At 60.2% G+C, this 20,875-nt stretch overlaps 1 protein-coding gene across 2 annotated transcripts; it reads left to right on the top strand.

The window, feature by feature from the left end:
* The first annotated feature begins 341 nt into the window (after nt 1–341).
* On the top strand, nt 342–20,761 carry PIK3R2 (phosphoinositide-3-kinase regulatory subunit 2). 2 transcript variants are annotated; one of them, XM_074565609.1, is made up of 16 exons: nt 342–448; nt 7,328–8,050; nt 11,541–11,633; nt 12,158–12,220; nt 13,279–13,410; nt 13,613–13,814; nt 14,116–14,201; nt 14,512–14,617; nt 14,725–14,823; nt 14,978–15,158; nt 15,398–15,523; nt 15,796–15,938; nt 16,139–16,315; nt 16,599–16,670; nt 16,897–17,067; nt 17,335–20,761. In XM_074565609.1, exons 2-16 carry the CDS (start codon nt 7,711–7,713, stop codon nt 17,525–17,527), a joined length of 2,184 nt encoding a protein of 727 aa, XP_074421710.1. In that variant the 5' UTR covers nt 342–448; nt 7,328–7,710; the 3' UTR covers nt 17,528–20,761. The 2 variants fall into 2 exon arrangements, with proteins under 2 accessions (XP_074421710.1, XP_074421711.1); XM_074565610.1 differs by lacking the exon at nt 342–448 and adding an exon at nt 7,096–7,201.
* Nucleotides 20,762–20,875: the final 114 nt, after the last annotated feature.

Raw genomic sequence — 20,875 nt, 5'->3', positions numbered from 1 at the left:
TCTCAGTCCCCGTGCAGTGCCCCATGCCCGGTGCAGTGCCGGAGCATTCCCCATCTCCGGTGCAGTCCCGGTGCCCGGTGCCGTCCCGGCGCAATGCTCCATCCCCGGTGCGGTCCCGGTGCACTGCCGGACCCGCGGTCCCGTCCCGCCGCCAGGGGGCGCCCCACGCTGCCCCGCAGCGCCGAGTGCGGTCGGCGCCTTCGAACACCTTCGGCTCCTTCCGGAGCGGCTCGGGCGGGGGCGGGGCCCCGATGGCTGTCGGCGGCGGGGGGAAGGGGCGGGGCCGCCGAGGCTTCGGGCGGGTTCGTTCCTCTTCGGCTTCTGTCGGGTCTTTCCGGGGCGGGTTCGGGCCGTTCCGGCGGCGTTCGGGCCCTTTCCCAGGCTGCCGCCGGGCTGGGAGGCAGGAGCGGGCTGGAGACGAGCGGCGGCGGATGGGGCCGGCGGAGAGGTGGGACGGGGCCGGGGCCGGGGCCGGGGGCGAGGGTGGCCGGGGGCAGAGGGTGGCCGGGATCGGTACCAGACCCAGGACTTGGCGGGCCGGCCGGCGCCGGGACCTGCGGTGAGCGCGGCCCCTCAGCCTGAAGCGCCCCGGCGGCCTCAGCGGGCCGCCCCCCCCGGGCCGAGGGTCTGTCCCCTCCCCGGGGACAGCACCGTGGCCGGCCCCGTCCCCCTCCCGCTGGTGTCAGCGCAGGGTGCCCCGCTGGCAGGGCAGTGTCACCTCGCGGGCCGTGCCACCCCCGGGATGGGCCTGTCCCCAAGGTGCCGGGGGAGATCTCCCGTACCAGGGCTCTGTGTCCCCCCCTGTGGTGCCAGGGCTGTCCCTGTCCCCTCCCTGTGCAAGGGCTGCGTCCTCCTGGCCCCCCCCAGGCTGTCTCTATCCCCAGCAGTGCCAGCTCGGGGACATCAGTGCCATTCCCCCCAGTGCAGGGATGCTGCAGCCCCCATGGCCGGGGGTCCTGGGCCCCCTCTCGGGGTGGCAGAGCGGCTTGTCAGGGCTGCAGGCTCCGGGCCGGGCTGGGGGCTCGGCCCCACTGCAGGTCTGCCCCAGCAGAGCCCAGCCTGGGGGTGGGTGGCCCAGGGATGCCCCTGTCCCTCTGGATGTGCCGGAGACGGGCCCGCCGTGGCTTTGCTGGCTCTAGACACAGTTGCCCCCAAGCCCTGGCTCTGGGATGGTGGCCAGGGCCACCGCTTTCCAGCGAGGTTGGTGCCCTGCATCTTTTCTAATGCTGGGGATGTTTCTCACCCCTTGAATTGGAAGCTTCCTGTGGTCACGTATCTCCCAAACTGATGGTCTGTGTTCAATGGGGAATAAAAGCTGGGGGGAAACCTGTCTAAAATGAGCTCTGCGAGAGCTGCGAAGAGCTGGAGTGGCACTGGCATCGCGCCTTTTGACACCCCTGCCCGGTGTTGCAGAGGAATGGCCGCCTCTCCTGCCCATTAATGCGCGGCTTTTATTTCCCGGGCAGCTCTTGGAGCCACTGGGGAACTGGCCCTGTGACTTTCTCTGTGAGAGCAGAGAATGGAGACAGCTGAGTAAATATAGCCTAAATCACTGCTTTCCTGGCCATTCCTCCGCCCTTCCCTAACATGCGAAGGGCTGGTGTGTCCCCGAGGCTGGGTTGGCCTCTGCTCCAGTCATCGACTCTTCCATGATGTGGGAAAGTCCAAGCCATGGTTTGGTTTCTTTGGTGACTCTTCTCTGACGTGGGCAGACCGTGCTTCATCTGCCTGTGCGGTTCGCGGCAAGGCTTCAGTCCTCCCGAAGGTGATCGCTGCCCCGAACCCTCAGTTTTTAACTCGCTAGAACACGGTTTTAAGCACACAGGAAAATCTTTCTGCCCGCAGTTGGGTCTCGCTGGATAAAAGGTCGGGGTTGGGAGAGAAGCCGCGGCTCAGCTGGAATGTGGCGAGGAGCAGAGTGGTTTGCGGAGCCAGCTTGGAGCCGTGTCAGAGCGCCGAGTGCTGGGGTGTGTTTACAATGAAAAAGAGTATTTATAATATCGAGGGCTCTTTTAATTCCTCTGGGAATATCTGGAGCCGCAGCTTGGAGCTAAAGTAACCGAGTAATGGAAGATAAAAAGCAAACAGAGGAAGGGACAGTGGATTTCTCAAGTTGGAAGGTCTTGTCTCTCTCAACCAATACCCGAATAATGCTGGCCTGCTAACGTGGTTGCTTCTCACCTTGTAGGTTCCTTCATGTGATTGCTGCGCTGTGCAGAGCTGCTAATAAATAGTCATATAAATGCCAGATACCCTGGGGAACGTGATTTTAAGCAGATGAGTTAGCAAGAACAGTTGGAATTTTTTCATGTACTCAGTTCTTTTAGAACTGTAATTTTTGAGGGAAGTAGCCAAAATACAGCTCCTGGGTTTGCTTCTGAAAAAATAAGCAAAAAAAAAAAACAAAACCTAAACCCTGCCCTGTGAACACTCCTAAAATGGAAGTAGCGTGTTCTTGCTGCTTGGGGGTTGGTGTAAAGGGAGCCTGGAGCAAAGGGACGGTGCTGGTGTAGGGTGCTTGGTCCTTCTCTACTCAGTGCTGCCAAGTAAAAGACTCTAGCAGGGAGGAGGAGAACGTTTCTGGGGTGGAAAAGACAGGACGAGCTTCAACTGAAGCAAGAAAGTCTAACATCAGGAGAAGCGTGACAGTATGAGAAGTCTTGGAGTAGGTCTGCAAAGTGCATGAGCAGCTCTCGGACCGTCCAGCCTTTGAGGAGAAGGTCGCTGAGACCTCCATTTCTCTCAAAAATGAGGAAGGTATCGGTCATCCCAAGGCAGGGATTTGTTAGGCTCCTCGGGTCCTTGCTAACCATAACATTTACTTTTTCAGTGAAATGTTTCAGATATTCCTTCACTTCCTTGGGCTTCAGTGAATAAAGCAAAATATTTAATGAAAGTCAAGTCCAAGCGGCAGATGCGCTGTATCCCTGGCAAAGGGCAGCTGGTGGCCGCGGGCAGGACGCTGCTGCTCCTCTGGCTCTGTCGCTGGCTGCATGGGAAGCATTTCTTGGTGAGAAAAGAGGTGAAAATGGCTTTGGCTGCCCTGTATCTCGGCTGCAGTGTGGTTGCTGTCAGGACAGCAGGTCTGGCTTGGGCACAGCTCGCGGCATAACTCGCCGCTTCTGCTGCTTTCCCCTGTTTGGAGGGAAATACCAGCTGGTTTGGCCACAGAGCTGCCCTGGCTGCGTTGGTCAGAAAGACTCGATGCAGCAGCAGTTGTCACGATAGAGCACGATACGTTCCGTGTCCATTTTTATTTCCATCCCCACATGCATTGTCCATTTTTTCTCTCTTTATTAAAGGAAAGGTTTGTTCTCATTGTTTGTAACCCATTAACATGCAGCATTTTGCGAAACTGGATTTGGTGGTTTTTTTGCTCACTAAGGATCTGATGTAACTTGAAAAGATTTGAGCTGCGTAGATTGTTGTCAGCGTATTCTTCTTTTAAATATTTTTATGCATTCTTTTGCCTCACTGGGGGGAAAGTAACACATAGTCTCGCTTCAAGTCAAGCTGCACTTTGAACTGCGCTTGGAACTGGGTTAAAAAGCACAGGAACCACATTTGAAACGTTAAGATGCTTTTATTTATGTGCTGGGCGCACGCAAAAAGACTTGTAATGTGTTTTTTGTTTCAAACTGATGCATTAAACAAAGAAAGTATTGACAGCAGTTAATGAATCGAGGGATTGTTTCTGGGCGCTGAGATAGATTTACCAAAGGTATTTAGATGTCTGATGCATGGGATTTTTCGGAGCAGCCTAAGCAAGTACTCGCCAGTGCGGACACACGAGGTTCCTCTCCGAGAGCCGAGCGAACCTGGAGCCGAGCCCAGCTGAAATCTTTTGGCAAGCTGCTGCCTCCCTCCTGTGCACGCAGGGCCCTGGATCGGAGGTGTGCTTCCAGCCGGCAGGCTCGTGCGTGTCCCGGGCTCTCAGTGCTGCCTTCCCCCACTCGCCTTCCCTCCGGAGAGCTGTTTCGGGGCTTTGGGAAGCGCGTTCCCTCTCCCCAAAGACACGCCGATTCAGTTGGCTGCTCTCCGTGGGGTGCAGAGCTTTCCTGACTGGTGGCTGCCATCCCACACATGCAGCTCAGCCTGGGAAGCCGCTTGCTGGGTCCGTGGCAGGACAGAGGCCAAGTGTTTCCCCTGGAGAGGACGGCGCTGCATTAGCCATGCGGATTTGAGAGCCACAGCTCCTCACCCGTCTTCCCGGGCACTCGATCCCCTCATGAGCTGAGCAGGGGGAAGGCAGGTGAGGCTGCTCCAGGACCAGGCTGGCTCTGTTATCTCTATTTTTTCATGTGCCCAGTGACCCACTGGGACGTGGCGAGCAGGGTGGCATGGAGCTGAGTCTCCGCGTTCCCACTGCAGGGAAGGAGGCTGGAAGGAGTCGACGGAGCGACTGGGACCTGCTCTTTGGAGAGACTCCATGCTCCGGGGCGACTCTCTCCTCTTCCCACCCCGCTGCACAGGCCTGCTTTTAAAAGCCACTGAACAAGTTTGCCAGGGCTGAACGTTTTGTCCTTCCAGCCTCTTCGGCTGCACCGGCTTGTCTGAGGCGCCTGGAGTCGGGGCTGGGATCGGCGGGTGGAAGCTGGGGAGGTGCCTGCGGGGGAGCATTGACCCCGCTGGGTTTGGGCTCCGCTGCCTCTGGATGTGTTATGGGGTCTGTCCTCTCCGGGGGGGAGCGGGAGCTGCCAGCACCTTTCCTAGCAGGCAGTGGCCACTCGGGCCCCTGGCAATCAGATATTGCCCCCGGCACTGCCGGTTTGGCTCTGTCGGACCCTGACAGGCAGCGTGCAGAGGGGCGAGGGGCAGGCAGTGAGCATGGTCATAAATCTCTCTTTATGCTCTGGATTATGAAGTAATATTTTCCTGGCTGGGGCCGGTTGGATTGGGGAAATGCGGGTTCCGCTGTGAGTTTCCCTGCGGCTGCCATCCCGGCGTGGTGGGAGCTTGCACGGCAGCCGTGCTGGGATGTGCTGCTTCTCCTGCAAACACCCCTTGTCCCCAGGGTCTCTCCGTGAGTCCTGCAGCTCGGTGTTGCTCCGGAGAGGCACTCCAGCGACCTGGATCAGGCTCAGTCCTGTTCCCTACCCGCCAGAGCCTGGCCGCAAGTGTCTTGCCTCCCCGCGGGCAGTGCCTGCTCATTCATGGCAAAGGCAGCCCAGCCGGGACGCTTGCCCAAGCTCGGGCAGCTCGTGCGGGCCCTGGCTGCTGCACAGCCTTCATGTGCCACGGCCTCTTTGTGCCTTTCTTCTCTGGCAGGGGAAGGAGCCCGCAGCGTGGTGCTGGGCTGGAGAGGTGAAGCTGGCTCCTCTCGAGGGACTATGAAGATGATGAGGGGACTGGAACATCTCTCTTATGAAGAAAGACTGAGGGACTTGGGTCTTTTTAGTCTGGAGAAGACAAGACTGAAGGGGGACCTTATCAATGCTTGTAAATATTTAAAGGGTGGGTGTCCCACCAGCCAGGAGGATGGGGCCAGTCTTTTTTCAGTGGTGCCCAGTGGGATGATGGGGCCAGTCTTTTTTCAGTGGTGCCCAGTGATAGGACAAGAGGTAACGGGCACAAACTTGACCATGGGGCCAGTCTTTTTTCAGTGGATGGGGCCAGTCTTTTTTCAGTGGTGCCCAGTGATAGGACAAGAGGTAACGGGCACAAACTTGACCATGGGAAGTTCCATCTCAACATGAGGAGGAACTTCTTTCCCGTGAGGGTGGCAGAGCCCTGGCACAGGCTGCCCAGGGAGGTGGGGGAGTCTCTGTCTCTGGAGACACTCAAAACCCCCCTGGACGCGTTCCTGTGCAGCCTGCTCTCATGACCCTGCTCTGGCAGGGAGTTGGACTAGATGATCTCCAGAGGTCCTTCCAACGCCGACATTCTGTGATTCTGTGACTTGCACCGATCTCAGATTTTTTGGTAGCACGCAGGAGGAAAGAGGGGTTTGTAACCGATGTGCACTGTAACGTGTCACTGAGCCAAAAGGGTTATTTTGAAATACTGTGGATCACCAGTGTTAGTGCCTCTCGCGGAGTCCAACCAGCGGTCGGAGCAGCCTTGGCTCCGTGCCGTGCTTGGTTGTGCGTTGACCCCGCCGGGAAGGGTGCCCTGGCTCCCTTTGCCTCCTCGCCTCCCTCCGCAGAGGCTCCGGCAGCCCTGAGAAGCGCCTTCCTGCTCACTAATAGTTTTCAGATGAGGCTCAAGAGTTTGAGCTGGGTTTGGTGGTTTCTGGGCCAAAACAGCTCAAGCCGTTAATGGGACCCGCAGCGTTTCAGCAGGCCTAGGGTGTCCCTGGGAAGGCTGGTTTTTGGCTGCCCCAGTGCCTTGTAGGTCCGTTCCTCGGCCGCACGCCGTGGCTGCGGCAACCGGAGCGCTGGGATTTGCCTGGGGGAGGTGGAAAACTGGCCTGTGTGGCTGGGAGGGGATGGGAAAAGAGGACGTGCCTGGCTGGTGGGAATGCCCCGGTTCATACATCCCTTCAACAACATGTTAGAACCCAGGTTTGTTCTTTTTGGTGGATTTCTGGGCAGGGCAGGCAGCATATTCTTCAGTTTCTCTCCGAATAGCTGAAAGGCAGTTAGCAGTTCTAAGCAGACTTGAAGGCTTCTGAAGATTATTTTAACTCCCCTCACCTCCATCTCTGCAAAAGGAACCCGTGCCCGCACTTGATGCTGTTGCTGCTTTTGAAAAGTTCAAAAATTTACTTTGCTCAGAGCAAAGCTTTGAAGTGCTGCTCTGTGGGAATGGCAAAGCATCTCAAAAGCCTTTCACTGAAAGCTTGGTTAACCTACATTTGTGGGCCGCTACCTTCAGAAAATGACTTTGTGGGGGATTGCATGGGGAGATATAAAGGTGAACTGTGAAATTTAATCGATTTAACAAGAAAAGGTTAAATCTGTTTGTTTTGCTCCTGTTCAGGGCCTCCAGCTGGTTGTTGCAGGGTCACCCTTTTCTGTATGCAAAAGTTCCTGCATAAAGGCTGTTTTGTCCCACTTGTTGTCTTCTTGTTTGCATAAGTGCTGCGACGCGGGTCAGCTGAAGAAGCAGGAGCGAACCTCTTTAAGATGCAGAGCTGGTGCCTGGTTGTAGCAGAGAGGAGGTGGCATTCCTGCGTGCAGCCGCTGGCTCCTCTCTTGCTTTTGGGAGCGTAAATTTGTATTAGCATGTCCTGGTTGGATCCAGGGCTCCGCATCAGCTGGTAGGTAGGAGAGAGACGAGTCCTGCCTCTCCCAGCTGCTCAGAAGAATCCCTAGTTTTAACGTTGGCATCTTGGGAGGGTGTGGGGTGCCTGGCTGTGCAGTGACAGGTCATCTTCTCTTTGCAGGTGCTGGGAAGGGAGGCGTAGCATGCCACACCGTTCTGGGCTGGAAGCGTGCCGTGCTTTTGTCCCCTGGACTCCAAGAAACCTGCTTCTTTTTTGGTGAAGCAGACCCCTATCTCCGGTTTCTTTGCTGCATGCCCACTCAAGAGTGCTGGATTATGTTTGTCTCCTTCTCCCTTTGCTCCATAATTTGGTTGAATCGTGGTTTCAAGCTAAGAAAAAGGGGCTGCACCTAAGTGCGCCGGGGCACCCGGACCAGGCTGCTGGGGTGCTGATTCACGCAGAGACGTTCAGAGAGCTGATGGGGGAGAGCTGCCTCTGAGATCCCTCCTCTCCTGCCCGAAGCGTGCTGCCTCGCCGTTCAGAGCCGTTCTCCCCGCGACAGAATGGGCAGCACCGATGGGTTCCAGTACCGCGCGCTCTACCCCTACCGCAAGGAGCGGGAGGAGGACATTGACCTGCTACCTGGGGACATCCTGGTGGTGAGCAAGGGGGCCCTGCAAGCCTTGGGCTTCAAAGACGGGGATGAGCAGACCCCCAATCAGATCGGGTGGATCCTGGGCGTCAACGAGCGGACCAAGCAGAAGGGTGACTTTCCCGGCACGTACGTGGAGTACGTGGGGCCCGTGAAGATCTCCGTCCCTTCTCACCGGCCCCGAGTGCAGAGACCCCTCCCCGCAACGCCTGGGGCCAGTGGCTGCAGGCTGCAGGAGGCTCTGGAGCAAGGTAAGCCCTGCCGCATTGCTCCGAGATGCCTCCACTCTCGGTCTCTGTCAAACAAGGGGGTCTGAGTGGCTTCACAAGACAGCGGTAAAGCCCTCGGCATGGCTTGGCAGCACTGGATTGCCCTGCCAGCAGCAGTGCCTGGGAGTTGTGGGCTCGTGTTCTGTCCTGGCTGAGAGAAAAGCACGTTGTTCCTCCAGCTTATCGATCTGCTTAGCAGAGCTTCCTGGGGCAAGCCTTATCCCACTCTTAGGTCTCCAAGATCCTTCTCCCTCTCTGGCCAGGATCCCCCTGGTCCTTGCTCCGTCTCCCCGCTCCGCTGAGAGTTTTGCTCCACTCCCTCCCTTTAGGAATAAGTCCTGACCTCTCCCAACCACATCCCTGCCTCTGTAGCGCCTGGGGCATTGCTCCCTGCCAAGAGCTGCTCAGCCCTGCTGAGACACACAATTACTTGTCTCTGGGCAAGAGGAGAAAAGTCAGGGTCTAAAAGAGTACTTCTGAGAACTGGAGCTAATTGCTTGTCTGCCTGGCGCTCGTCCCTCCCCATGATCGCTGAGCTCTCGCTGGGGCCCAGCAGCCGCCCTCGGGCAGGGCACAGACCGTCCTGCACCTGCAGCTCCCAGCCGGCACTGCGCTTGGCACGGACCCGGTCCCGGAGCTGGGAGAGACACCGTGCCTCAGCGCTGCCTGTAGAGCTGTGGCAGCTGCCTTCTCTTTGCCTATTTTTTTTTTGCTCCGAGACACATAAGCCCTGTGGCAGGGGCTCAGCAGGCCCCAGGAGCTCTGAGATGGCAAACAGGGGTGATAGCCACACTTTGCCTTCCTGTGCCTTGCAGAAGACGTCATGCTGGTGCATACAGGAGGAGTAGGGTCAGCAGCAGGAGCTGGTGGGCATCAGAGCACGCTCGTGGCTGGCAGTCCTGCATCCTCCCTGTCCCTCTGGGAGCCACAGCTATCCCATCAGACGCTTCTAGCTGTGCGGAACATCTCTGGGGTCTTAAGGAATGGAAAGGAGCCCCTGTCTCAGAAACCAGGGTGGTGGGGCTGGGTGGGCAGCTGCCTCCCGTTCTCCTGCTCCCGGAGCCGGAGGGGTGGCCTCAGGAGACATCTCCGCAGGGTGAGAATGCGGCTGGGCTGTGCGTTTGGATTGGCAGCAAGAGCTGCTGACCTGAGTCATCCCGCTCGCAACCTGCCTTTCCAAGAAAGCACTCCTCTTGGGAGCCTGGGGCATGCTCTGCGGTGGATGCGTCGGCCTTGCCTGCATCCAGCCCTGTGCTCCCTCGGGGGCTGTATTTATGCCTTCGTGGGCTCTCTCCTCCTCTTCTTTTCAAGCAGGGCTTGGTGGAGGTGTGTCTGGGTGGTCAAAGCCGCTGCCCTGCATAGGGGTGGGGATCTTTGGGATGTGGAAGAAGATACGTGCCAAAGCTCCTGACACACAGAAAAGATGCTGTTGGGAAAAAAAAAACACAAAACCCAGCCTGTCTGTGTCCCGCCCGGGGATGGAGCTGAGAGGGGGTCGGGTAGTAGGGCATGCGAGGGGGATGCCAGCACTGTCCCTGTCCCCTCTGGGTGCATCCCCACAGCCAGCCTACACCTTGGGCGCAGCCCTGCAGGGTGGTAATTCAAATGCCCAGGCCTGTTTTACACGCAGCCTGCTGGGATGCTGGTGGGGAGACACATTTTTGCAACTGAGAGACTGTATTTAATCCAAGCCCGTGTTATTTCTTCGTGGTCCGCACTTCAGGAGGTGCAGAGATGTCTCCTGGCTGCCCTCCAAAGCTCATAGCTGGCAGCATTTCTGCCCTGTTTCCCGGGTCCTGCCCTGGCTGGCAGGGATCCCTTAGCCCCCCCCCGAGTCACACACGGAGCAGGGCCAGCACCACGGCTGTCACACAGCCCGGGAGCAGGGCTGGCCTTGCGGAGCGGCGAGACCCGGTGCTTTCTGCCGGTGGATTTACGAGCTGCTGGTGTTTGCCTTCCGCAGAGAACACAAGCGGAAAATGCAGCTCGGAAATATTTCCGCAGCTGCCCAGGCCGTGCTGTGAGCAGCCTTGTTCGCAGCGGCCCAGCCCGGAGGCCTGACAGGCTCGGGAGCCGCTGCTGGCTCCGGCACAGGCTGCCTGATATAAAAAGGCAAGCTGCTGCCTGCTGAAGCAGCACATTCCCGGCTGGGCCACGTGGGCAGCACCAGTATTTACTCTCCCTTCAGCCCTTCCCAAGGGTCAGGCTCGGAGCTGCCAGCCTGGCGGCTTGCCTGCAGCTTCCCCACCCTGCCCAGCACCACGCTGGTCCCGTTCCCGTGCCCAGGGGCTCTCCCTGGTGGGAGATCGCTCCCCCAGCAGCACGGAACCTTCAGAACTGCTGGGTGCCTGCCCCATCTGCTCCCCTTTCCGCAGCTGCACCAACACGAGCTGCTTTGTCTTCCCTGCGAGGCTGTGGGTGCAGGAGGCTCGGCCGGGTGCGGAGTTCCAGCTTGCTGTGCCTCGTGGCGAGACCACACCAGGCGAGTTCGGGTCAGAGCCATGACAACAGAGCCGTGTTTCGCAACAGGGCGCAGCTTTTTGGCTCTTCCTCCTCAAAGCGGAGTGTGCTGAGTGTCCTCACCGACCGTGAGCTCCCCAGGGTCTGCCTGGTGCTGCGGACCGGCCCGGAGGAGCCTCCTGCACCGGCTGGTGCTCAATTGGAAGCAAGACGGGGCCTGGCACCGCTCATCCTTCGGCAAACCTCCCGCTGGCAGCTGCCCGGCCGGGCCTGCGTGCTCCTGCTCCGGCATGCGTCACCCCTCCAGCACAGGGGAAGGGGGGAGCCTGGAGCTGGGACCTCAAAATCTTCTGGAGGTGGCGGTGAAATGCTCCCTGATGCGGGGCTGTAGATCCCCTGGGAAGGGAGGGACCCCAGTCCCGTGCCGTGGGCTGTCTGCGCCCTGTAACAGCTTGCACGGAGGCTGTAGACTCGCGGGGAGGGGGAGTCAGAGGGCTGGTTTCCATGTTAAACGAGCAATCAAGGGCAGGAATTTGCTGACACGGCGTTCTGTCTGAATCGCTGGATTAATCACCGCTCACCACCGTGAGTGAGCTCCCTGGCCGTGCTCCTCCGCCAGCCCTGTGCTGGGCAGGGACCGAACCTGGCCTGAGCTCCAGGAGCCCTGGTAACCCCTGCGCTGCCTGCCCGGGGTCCCTGGGGAGACGGGCTCTTGCCTCCCAGCCTCTGTGGGGAGCAGCAGGGACCAGCCCTGTGCACACCCTATCGGGGGCTCAGAGCAAGGCCAGGCTCAACAAGTGCTGTGCCAGTTTCCGGGCCAGCTGAGCGGTTCCCCGTGGCCTCCGTGCAGTGTTTGCGTGGGCTGCGGTCTCCTGGCAGGGGCCACAGCTTTCCTCGCTCTCGGACGCTGCCGTTGGGAGCAGCGTTGGTTGTGCCCTGACCCGGCTCCACTGCAGAGCGTGTGCTGGGGGCTGAGCTGGGGCTGACCCTTCTCTCCCTCCCTCTCCCCCAGGCTCTCCTCTCCCAGACTTGCAGGAGCAGTTCAGCCCTCCCGAGGTTGCACCACCACTGCTGGTGAAGCTGGTGGAAGCTATTGAGAAGAAAGGTAAGGGGGGGATGCTGAGAACTGAGGGTCTGAAACCCCCCCAGTGAGGGCAGGGGGGGAGGCAGCTGTCTTTAAAAGCTGTTGGTGTTGGACCGAGCTCCGTGGGACATTGAGGACGCAGCTGCCTGCAGAAGGGGGGGGCTCCCGCTTTTCCCTGGCTTGAGCTGCTGTTCCCCAGAGCCAAGCTTGATGCTGCTGCGCCGTCCTGCACAGAGGCCTGGGGTGAGGCTGCTGGGTCTGCACACAGGGTGTCTACACACTCCGAGTGGGTGCTGGGGTTTGGGAAGCGCCTCCAGCCCGGATCCATGCCATGGGGCATAAAGGGTGCCACTGAACCGGGTGTCCTGGGGGCCCGGGGGCTGCGGCAGCATCTGCAGGAGGTTGGCTTGGACACTGTCCAGGCCTGGTTAGCCGTGCCGCGGCCGTTGCCCAGCCGGCGTGCGGCTGCCGGGCTGGTACTGAAATGGTGTGCGCGCGGGGAGCTGCGCGGCTCGCAGCTAACAGCAGTGTCCCCGCTTCCGCAGGGTTAGACAGCGAGATGTTGTACAGGACATCTGGCTCCGAACTGAGGCAAGCGCTGAGAACCGGTAAGAACCAGCTCCGCGTGGTGAGGAGGCGAATCTGCTCAGATGGAGGAGATTAGTGGATGTGACAGCGCCAGCAGTAATGCAATCCAGGCCAGGCTCGCCTGTCCCCGGCAGTTCCTGACTCCCGGCACGCTGCCTGTGGGGCTGAGCTGTCCCCGTCCCAACACGTCCCCCCTCTTGCATGGAAGGGACAGGAGATGGGGGGATCTGCCACTGCCTGTGGGCTGGAGCAAAGGGACGTGGCGCCTGCCCGGAGAATAGCAGGCTACCAATTGAACCCCTGCTCTTGTCTTCTGCTGTTTCTTTGGGGTGCCCCGCTCTCGGGGTGCCCTGGCAGAAGCTTCTCTGGCTCTGTCACACCACTAATAAGCAGGGGAGGATCTTTCAGCTCAGCTTGGTGGCTGGAGCCTTGGCTCCGCTGTGCCGGCGGCTGATGCCTCTGCCGGGAAGCCTTCGGAGCTGTTTGCCTCTCGGCTGTGCTTGGGCCTCATCCAGCACCACGCTGGCTTGTCCCCTTCCGCAGACATTCTTGCAAACCCCAGCGACACGGTGCTGTCAGCTCTGGCCGCGTTGCTTCGGGGACAGGCTTTACGTGCTGTCCCCACAGCCTGCGCCTTGCCTTTGTGGGACAGCGCGGTTCGAGGGAGACGTTTTCCCCGTTGGGTTCAATGTGTGGCTGGTCAGTCTGCGCCTGTCTCTAACAGCAGCAGGGAACACAATTGTCACACGAGCCGTGCGTGCCCAGGATTCCTGTGGCAGGGCTCAGGGCAAAGGGTGTGGGCAGCCGAAATGGCCTCTACCCCCTCCCGGGCAGGGACCTGCCTGGATTCCCAGAGCCAGCTTGTTTCTGGGCTGCAGGGGACACTGCCAGGCGTCCTCGGTTGTGCGGGCTGCTCGGCTGCTGCCTGAGCTCCCTCCCGGTGCCAAGCTGCCGTGTCCCGTGATAGCTAGCTGGGTGGTATGTGGTGGTCCCTGGGATGGGTGCTGGCAGCACCTGAGCTGCCGGCTGGGTGCCCGGTGCTGTGCCTGCCACCCACGGGAGATCTGTGCCCTGGCAGATTGGACCCTGGGCGACCTGGAGCCCTTCGACGTGCACTCCCTGGGCGAGGCGCTGCGAGGCTACCTGCAGGACCTGCCTTCCCCAGTGGTGCCGGTGTCCGTGCACGGAGACATCCTTCGCATCCTGCAGGGTAAGGGCTTCCCCTGTCTGTGCTCGGGAGCGGGTGGCTGGGCAGCACGGACACGTTTATGGTATTAAAATAAGCCCTGTCCCTATGGGGTCTGGCACACGGCCCCCGCTGCCGACAGCGCTCCCACGCTGTGACGCAGCTGGAGCATGGACAGAGGAGCTGGCTGTCCCAACCCTTCCATCGTGTCTTGTTCTCTCCCCAGAGATTCCCCAGCCGGAGAATTGCCGGAAGCAGCTGCTGCTGGCCCTGGAGTCGCCTGCGGTCCCGCTCCAGAACACGCTCACCCTGCAGTTCCTGCTCCGGCATCTGGGGAAGGTATCGCAGCAGGCGGAGAGCAACAGCCTCCACCCTCGGGCCCTGGGAGAGATCTTCGGCCCCCTTCTCCTCCGGCTGCCTGGCGCCAGGTACGTGAGGCTCTGGGGTTCCAGCCATGTACTGAGCGTCCACCGTTGTGCCTGCCAGGACGAGGAGTCCAGCCTGTAACAGCAGGTCTGCCCGCAGCCCCTGCCTCGCTGCGTGTGGGATTAAACTGCTGGCAGCACACAGAGGTGGGACTCAAAGCTGGGGCAGAGCCCTTGTTCTGGGTCAGCCTGGGATTTGGCAGCTGCGATGAACCAGATCACCCCGGCTGCCCCTTTGCCTGGGGGGCACGGGAGCAGTGCTAAGTTCTCCGCCACAGCCGCTGATCTTGGCTCCTCTTTGCAGCCCAGAGCTGAGCCCTGACTTCTCCGTGCTGTTTCTGGAGGCACTTCTGCAGACGAAGGAGTTGGAGCCGGAACAGTTGCCTCCAGGTACAGAGATGCCCTTTCCTTGGGGCCCAAGGCGCTGGTGTTTGTGCTCTGTGGGTGTGGAGTCTCTGCCCCCGTGAGCGGGTTGCTGAGGGCATTTCTGTAGCCCAGCTGTGCCTGGATGCCTGCTTGAGGCGCTCGTCTGCTGCTGTAGATGTGCCTGGGGCAGCTCCTGGCAGTGTGGTGGTCAACTGGGGCTTCCCAGGATGGTCATTGCCTGGGGGGGGGACTCTGTGCTCTGAGGAGTTGCCCTTGGCAAGGGTGGGGAGCTGGGACTTGGGCTCACCCTGCTTCAGTCCTGCTTCTCTTACAGCCTTGCCTCCAAAACCACCTAAGCCAAAGCCCAGCGCAGCCAGCCTGGCCAACGGGAACAGTGTGCCCTTACAGGACGCCGAGTGGTACTGGGGTGACATTTCCCGGTAAGGGGGTGGCTGGCAGCTCACGTTCTGGGTGCCCTGTCGACGTCGGGTTATCTAGGGGAGCTCTGGCTGCACCTCACAGGCCATGACAATCATGTTCCTCGCAGGGAGGAGGTGAACGAGAAGCTACGGGACACACCAGATGGTACCTTCTTGGTGCGCGATGCCTCCAGCAAGATCCAGGGGGAGTACACACTCACGCTCAGGTAGGGTGCTGGGGTCCCCCAAGAGCCTTCGCTGCTCTGGGCTGGAGTTGTCGGCACACGTCCCCGTGCTTACGGCTGCCTGGATGCCCAGATGTCTGGCTGGCGTGGGGTGCTAGGGTGGTGGTAAGTGCCCTCTCTCCCCTCCCCGCTACAGGAAGGGAGGCAATAACAAGCTGATCAAGATCTTCCACCGGGAGGGGAAGTATGGCTTCTCAGAGCCCCTGACTTTTGGATCGGTGGTGGAGCTCATCACCCATTACCGGCACGAGTCGCTCGCCCAGTACAATGCCAAGCTGGACACCAGGCTGCTCTACCCCATCTCCAAGTACCAGCAGGTGAGGCTTGTGCCACGGGGACGCAGCTGGCCAACACAGCCTGAACCAGGGGCATTTGCTCATCCCTCCCTGATCCTTTGGTAGACAACAATGTCCCACCCCTTCCCCCGTGCTGGGACGTTGCTTTGTGGGGTGACGGGTGTCCTGCAGGGCTGGTGGGGCTTCATGGGACCAGCTGCCTTGCAGAGGGGCTGCTGTCGGGCAGGAGCAGGTCCTGACCGAGGCTGTGCGTGTGGCAGGACCAAGTGGTGAAAGAGGACAGCGTGGAAGCCGTCGGGGAGCAGCTGAAGGTCTATCACCAGCAGTACCAGGACAAGAGCTGGGAGTACGACCTGCTGTATGAGGAGTACACGCGCACTTCCCAGGTACGCAGGCACTGCCTTCCCCACGGGCTGCCCTGGCACCCCCTGATCGCTGGCAGCCATGCTGCTGTGCGCAGAGGAGAGCAGAGATGGGGCACCCGCTGCGCCTTTTGTCTGCTCGAGGGGACTGCCCACAGAACAGGCTTTGAAGAGGGAGGATGTTTTGGCTGCAGCAAAGACACTGCTGCTTTGGGGAAGGGGAGAGAGGGCATGCAAATGGGCAGAAACCTGCCCAAATCCTCCCCCGCTTCCTCAGCTCTCCCCTTCCTTTTCAGGAGCTGCAGATGAAGAGGACGGCAATTGAGGCCTTCAACGAAACGATCAAGATCTTTGAGGAGCAGTGTCAGACACAGGAGAAATGCAGCAAGGAGTACATCGAGCGCTTCCGACGGGAGGGCAACGAGAAGGAGGTGCAACGGTGAGGACAGGGGGTGGTGGTGACCTGCCCTGCCTGGGGAAGGGCTCTGGGGGCTGGAAGGATCATCCTGGCCCAGCGTGGAGCCGAGGCATGTGCAATTCTTGTCTCTCCAGCAGCGTGCTGTGGGCTGGAGCTGGCAGGCTGCCTCCTCTGCCTCCCCCACTCTGGCTCGCAGCCTAAAACCCCCCTCCTTCTCCCAGGATCCTCATGAACTCGGAGAAGCTCAAGTCTCGCATCACGGAGATCCACGACAGCAAGATGAAGCTGGAGCAGGACCTGAAGAAACAAGCCTCAGAGAACCGGGAGATCGACAAGCGCATGAACAGCCTCAAGCCAGACCTCATGCAGCTGCGCAAACTGCGGGACCAGTATTTGGTGTATGTAGTGCCTGCCCCCGCCGAGGGCTGGGAGTGGGGCCCCGTAGCCCGTCCAGCCCAGCCCGGGAGCGTGCCAGCTGGCTCCTGGAGGGCTTTGAGGCTTGTCGGACCGGCTTGCAGGCTGCTGGGTGCAGGAGCGAGCCCTGCAGCATGCAGCTTGGGGGCACGGCGGTCCCTCAGAGGGGACGGCTGCTGCCCTCTGGCGATGGCTGCGCAAGTGTCTGGCTCAGATGCCACAGGCCGGGCTCGCTGCCCGCGCTGAGCCCTGCCTCTCCTTCCCCAGGTGGCTGACCCAGAAGGGCGCCCGGCAGAAGAAAATCAACGAGTGGTTGGGCATCAAGAACGAGACGGAGGAGTGAGTGTCCCTGCTCGTATTCTGTGGGATGTGGGGGGCTGCAGGAGCGCGGGCTGCGCAGCCGGTTCTGCCTGCTCCGGGGACGCGGGCAAGTCCCATCTCCTTCCTTGGGAGCTGAGGACGCCTTCCCTGCCGGAAGGGGTGACGGCAGCTAGCCATGGGAGGGAGACGTGGGGGCCGGGTGCCCACACCGAGGGAGTCTGACCCTGCCTGTGCTCGATTGCAGCCAATACTCCATGATGGATGACGAGGAGGAGCTGCCCCACCACGAGGAGCGGACATGGTACGTGGGGAAGATCAACCGCTTGCAGGCAGAAGAGATGCTGTGCGGCAAGCGGGACGGCACCTTCCTGATCCGCGAGAGCAGCCAGAAGGGATGCTACGCCTGCTCCGTGGTGTGAGTACCCCCAAGCAGATGTGGTGGGACGGAGCTGGCGCATGATGTGCTCCCGCATCGCTCTGCCCTTCTCTTGCCAGATGCTGGAGGCTGGCGGAGGTGTCAGCTGGCAGGCTGGGCTTCCCCGAGGTCTCCCGTCCGCCTCGGCTCCTCCTGCCAGGGCTGGATGTATTTTTGGGCTACTGCGGTGACACCCGCTTGTGCTCTGCTCTCCCTGTGGGGCTCCCTGGCGTGCCGCTGACCCGTGCTCCCTTGTCTCCCTGGCAGGGTGGACGGTGACACCAAGCACTGTGTGATCTACAAAACGGCGACCGGCTATGGGTTCGCTGAACCCTACAACCTCTACGCCTCCCTCAAGGACCTGGTCTTGCACTACAAGCACACGTCCCTGGTGCAGCACAACGACTCCCTGAATGTCACGCTGGCTCACCCGGTCCTTTCCCAGCCACCAGCCAGATGAGCAGCCCATGCACAACACAACAGCTGCCTTCAGCTTCTCCCCAGGGCGCTGCTTTCTGGCTCTGGACTCTTGCACCCTGTATAGTTGAGTCTCTGTGCTCCTGCCCCTCCAGAGCCTCTGAGATGTCTGTGACCGTTCCCGGTGTCCCTTTTGGTCAAGTAGCTGAAACCCGTGTTGGCTGATGGGACAAAAAGGCTGGGCTGTTGACTCCCAGTGGGCTCCAGCCTCTAGGAGGTGGGATCCAGTCGTGATTGAATTGCTGTGGGCGAGCACAGCCCCCTCCCCTTCCCCGATGAGCAGGTCAGATCCCCTTCTTGCTGGCAGGTCGCCCCGCTACGCATCACTGTAGAGCTAGATTCCTGATTCCTCGGTGCGCTACGGCATCGGTCACCGCCCCGGCCGAGCGGTCGCTGCTCTGAGCGAGGGGCTCCCTGCCTGGCTGCCAGAGGAGGCAGAGGAGGAGGCTGGGTTGAGCGTTGTGCATCCTCCACTCTCACTTCCCTCGGTGATCTTGCGGGCTGCGGTGGTGTCTGGTACGAGGGGTGCTGCTCTTCCATGCAGAGACTCATTTAGAAAGGAGAAACCCCATCCTCCGTGTCGCTTCTCGGCCGAGGTCTCCGCTCCGTGCCGTGCCCCACCCCACCGTCTTCCCTAGTGTCATAACCACCCCTTGAGTGTTGCTGTCTGGGGAGGGAGGATCCGGTTAGCGATGAATCTCTCGCCTTCGTTGTGCCAACTAAGCTGTGAAATCCGTGTTGGTACCCGTGTTTTACCCGGCAGAATCTGTGGGACGCACGGCTCGCTGTTTCCGGCTGTCTTTGGTGAATCTCTGCAGACGTAACCCATTGAAGCTAACTGTAGCTCTGTAAATACGGTTCTTTTCGTAATCGGCTGCTTACCTAGTACTGGTGTTTGCTGAACTCCCACTACGACTTGCAGGCGCGTGGGCAGCAGCTGGCCAGGCTGTTGCAGACTCGGGTCCTGCCAGCTGGAGCAGGAGGGGGCCGGAGTCCGATGCACACTACGAGCCCTACGCAAAATGAAGGACCTCTCCGCTGCAGGAGGACGGGATCTCCGCTGAGCCAAGGGCCTTGGCGCATAGAAATGTATATGCATGACGTTGAACTATGTATGCAAAGCACTTATAATCATGAGTACTGTATGGGGACTTGGGGTGAAAGAGCTGGGGGTTGCCGTAGAGCTGCCCATCGTAGCTGGCTGGCGCGGGCGGGGACTGATTTCTGAGTTCAGAGGGCTCGAGGGCAACAAAGGTGGCCCTGGAAGAGCTTTAAAAGCTGGACCTGGGCTGAGAGTTGAGGCCGTGGTGGCATTTGCTTTACTGGGTTATCCTGTGTCCCTGGCTTGAAGAAAGCATTAATTGTCCTCTTGATTCGCCGGAGAGGTTTTCCCTTTTGGAGGCCGCGTCCTCGGGACGGGCCGGTAGATGCTGTAGGCTTTGCTGCTTCTGCTTTGTGTTGCGACAGGGGCTGTGCCGCATCCGCGGGGTGCTGTGTGCTCGTGCTCTGCCTGCATGCCATCCTCGACATGCCGCCTGCGTCGGGGACCGTGCTGTCCCTCCTCCCCCAGTCACCTCTGCTGCTCGCCTTGCTCCGGGCTGGTCCCCGGATCCTTTCGGATCTGGGATTGTTGGACTAAATTCCTGTTGCTTGTGGCAGCTCTCCTACGCTCGACTGTACAGACGCCATTCCCTGCTCCGCGCGCCTTCCCTGGCCCCTGGGCCGTGTTTTTTGCTTCCTCCGTTTTTATCGGTGTTTCATGCTGTGAGGATGCGGGGCCGCGGTGCTGGCCCTGCCCCATGGCAGCTCAGGACGGCCTCGGAAGGGGCCGGCGATGGGTCGGGGGAGCTGCGGGGCGCAGGGCCCAGGAGAGCCTGCGTTTGGCTTTGGGGATCGCTTGGGAAAAGCTGTCGGGGATAATTAAGGGAATAGTTTGGGCTCGGACACGTGAGAGATGAGAGCACATGGGAATGGGGCAGGGAGGCCCGGTGCTTGTAGCCCGCTCTGCAGAGGCCTCCCGGGGTCCACGGGGGACCGTGCCAACACCCCAAAGCTGCCAGACTCCTGCACTAGTCACAGGGGCTCATTTTCAGCCCAGGGACTCTGGGCTCGTCCCTGTGCTTCCAGCACGTCCCTGTGCCATGGGGCTGGCTGGATCCTCCAGCCGCTCGCTCCGCAGAGGCCATGTCCCCCCAGCACCCCCCACCATGAGGTCGGGGCAGGTCCTGACGGGGGATTTTGCTCCCAGCTCGTGCCAGGTTCTGACGAGCGTCTGGGAGAGTCTCAGCTTCAAGCCGTTGCCCGTCCACACTTCGCTTGGTGCTCGCCCCGGCGCTGCTGGCTGGGGAAATTCCAGCTTCTCGTGACAGCGGTTTTTTACCCTTTCGGCTGAATTTCTGCTGTTCTCCCCACGCTGTCCCTTCCTGCCGCCCAGCTGCAGCCTCTTCCTCCCCAGGAGCGTGGGCAGCTCAGCGTGAGCACGGGGTGGTCATGGTTGCCCCTCTGCATCTTCCAGCGCTGCTGTTCCTGCCTGCCGATGGGGCTCTGCTCGCGAGTCCTGCGTACAACGAGGAGGAAAATGCCCTTCCCCAGGGCCGCCTTTCCCTGACTTGAGCTTGACGTGGCTCCCTGAAACGCAGCTTTTCCCTCGTCTGCCCCCGGGGTGGACGCCCCAGCCCTGAGCTCCTGCAGCGCAGCTCCCCCAGAAGAAGCTCCTTGTGATTTGTCCTTTTGATGCTTTCGCTCGTGCTGTTCGCGCCACCGGACAAACCCGGCAGCGATGTGTTTCCAGGCCTTGGGCTGTGCTTTGCTGCTTGCGACCCCCCCAGTTCCGTGTCCCCCACCCCATCCCCTGGGTGCACCGTGGCCGTTCCTGCTCCCCGGGGCACAGCTCGGGGCTTGTCCCTCCGTGTCCCAGCTCGGGATGCTCCGTGCTCCCCCCATGTCACCGGCAGCTTTGTGCTCGGCGAGGACGTGGCGGCTGCGTGAGCGCTCCTGAGATTTTAGTTCCTAGGTATATGCAATAATAAATAACTTGCCACTTCAGCTGTTCGTTACCAGCAGTAGTTCTCTATGCTCTTTCTGTTGATGTTTACTAATGTAAACCCAGTATTTGTTACTGTAAGAGGATTTTTTTTTTTTTGTACGGTACTTCAAAAAAACCCATAAAAACAAAACCAAAAAAAAAAAAAGAAAGAAATAAACAGAATTAATGAAATGGCTGCGGGGGTTTCTGTGGGAGGGGTGTCACGCTGGCGGAGCGGAGGCGGAGGGTGTCGGGGCTGGGTGCAGGATGTGACCCATCGCCCGGACAGCGCTGGGCTGTGCCGGG

Source organism: Larus michahellis, chromosome 23 (assembly GCF_964199755.1).
Source record: "Larus michahellis chromosome 23, bLarMic1.1, whole genome shotgun sequence".
In the NCBI taxonomy this organism is placed as follows: Eukaryota; Metazoa; Chordata; class Aves; order Charadriiformes; family Laridae; genus Larus; species Larus michahellis.
This window is presented reverse-complemented; position numbering and strand designations above follow the sequence as displayed.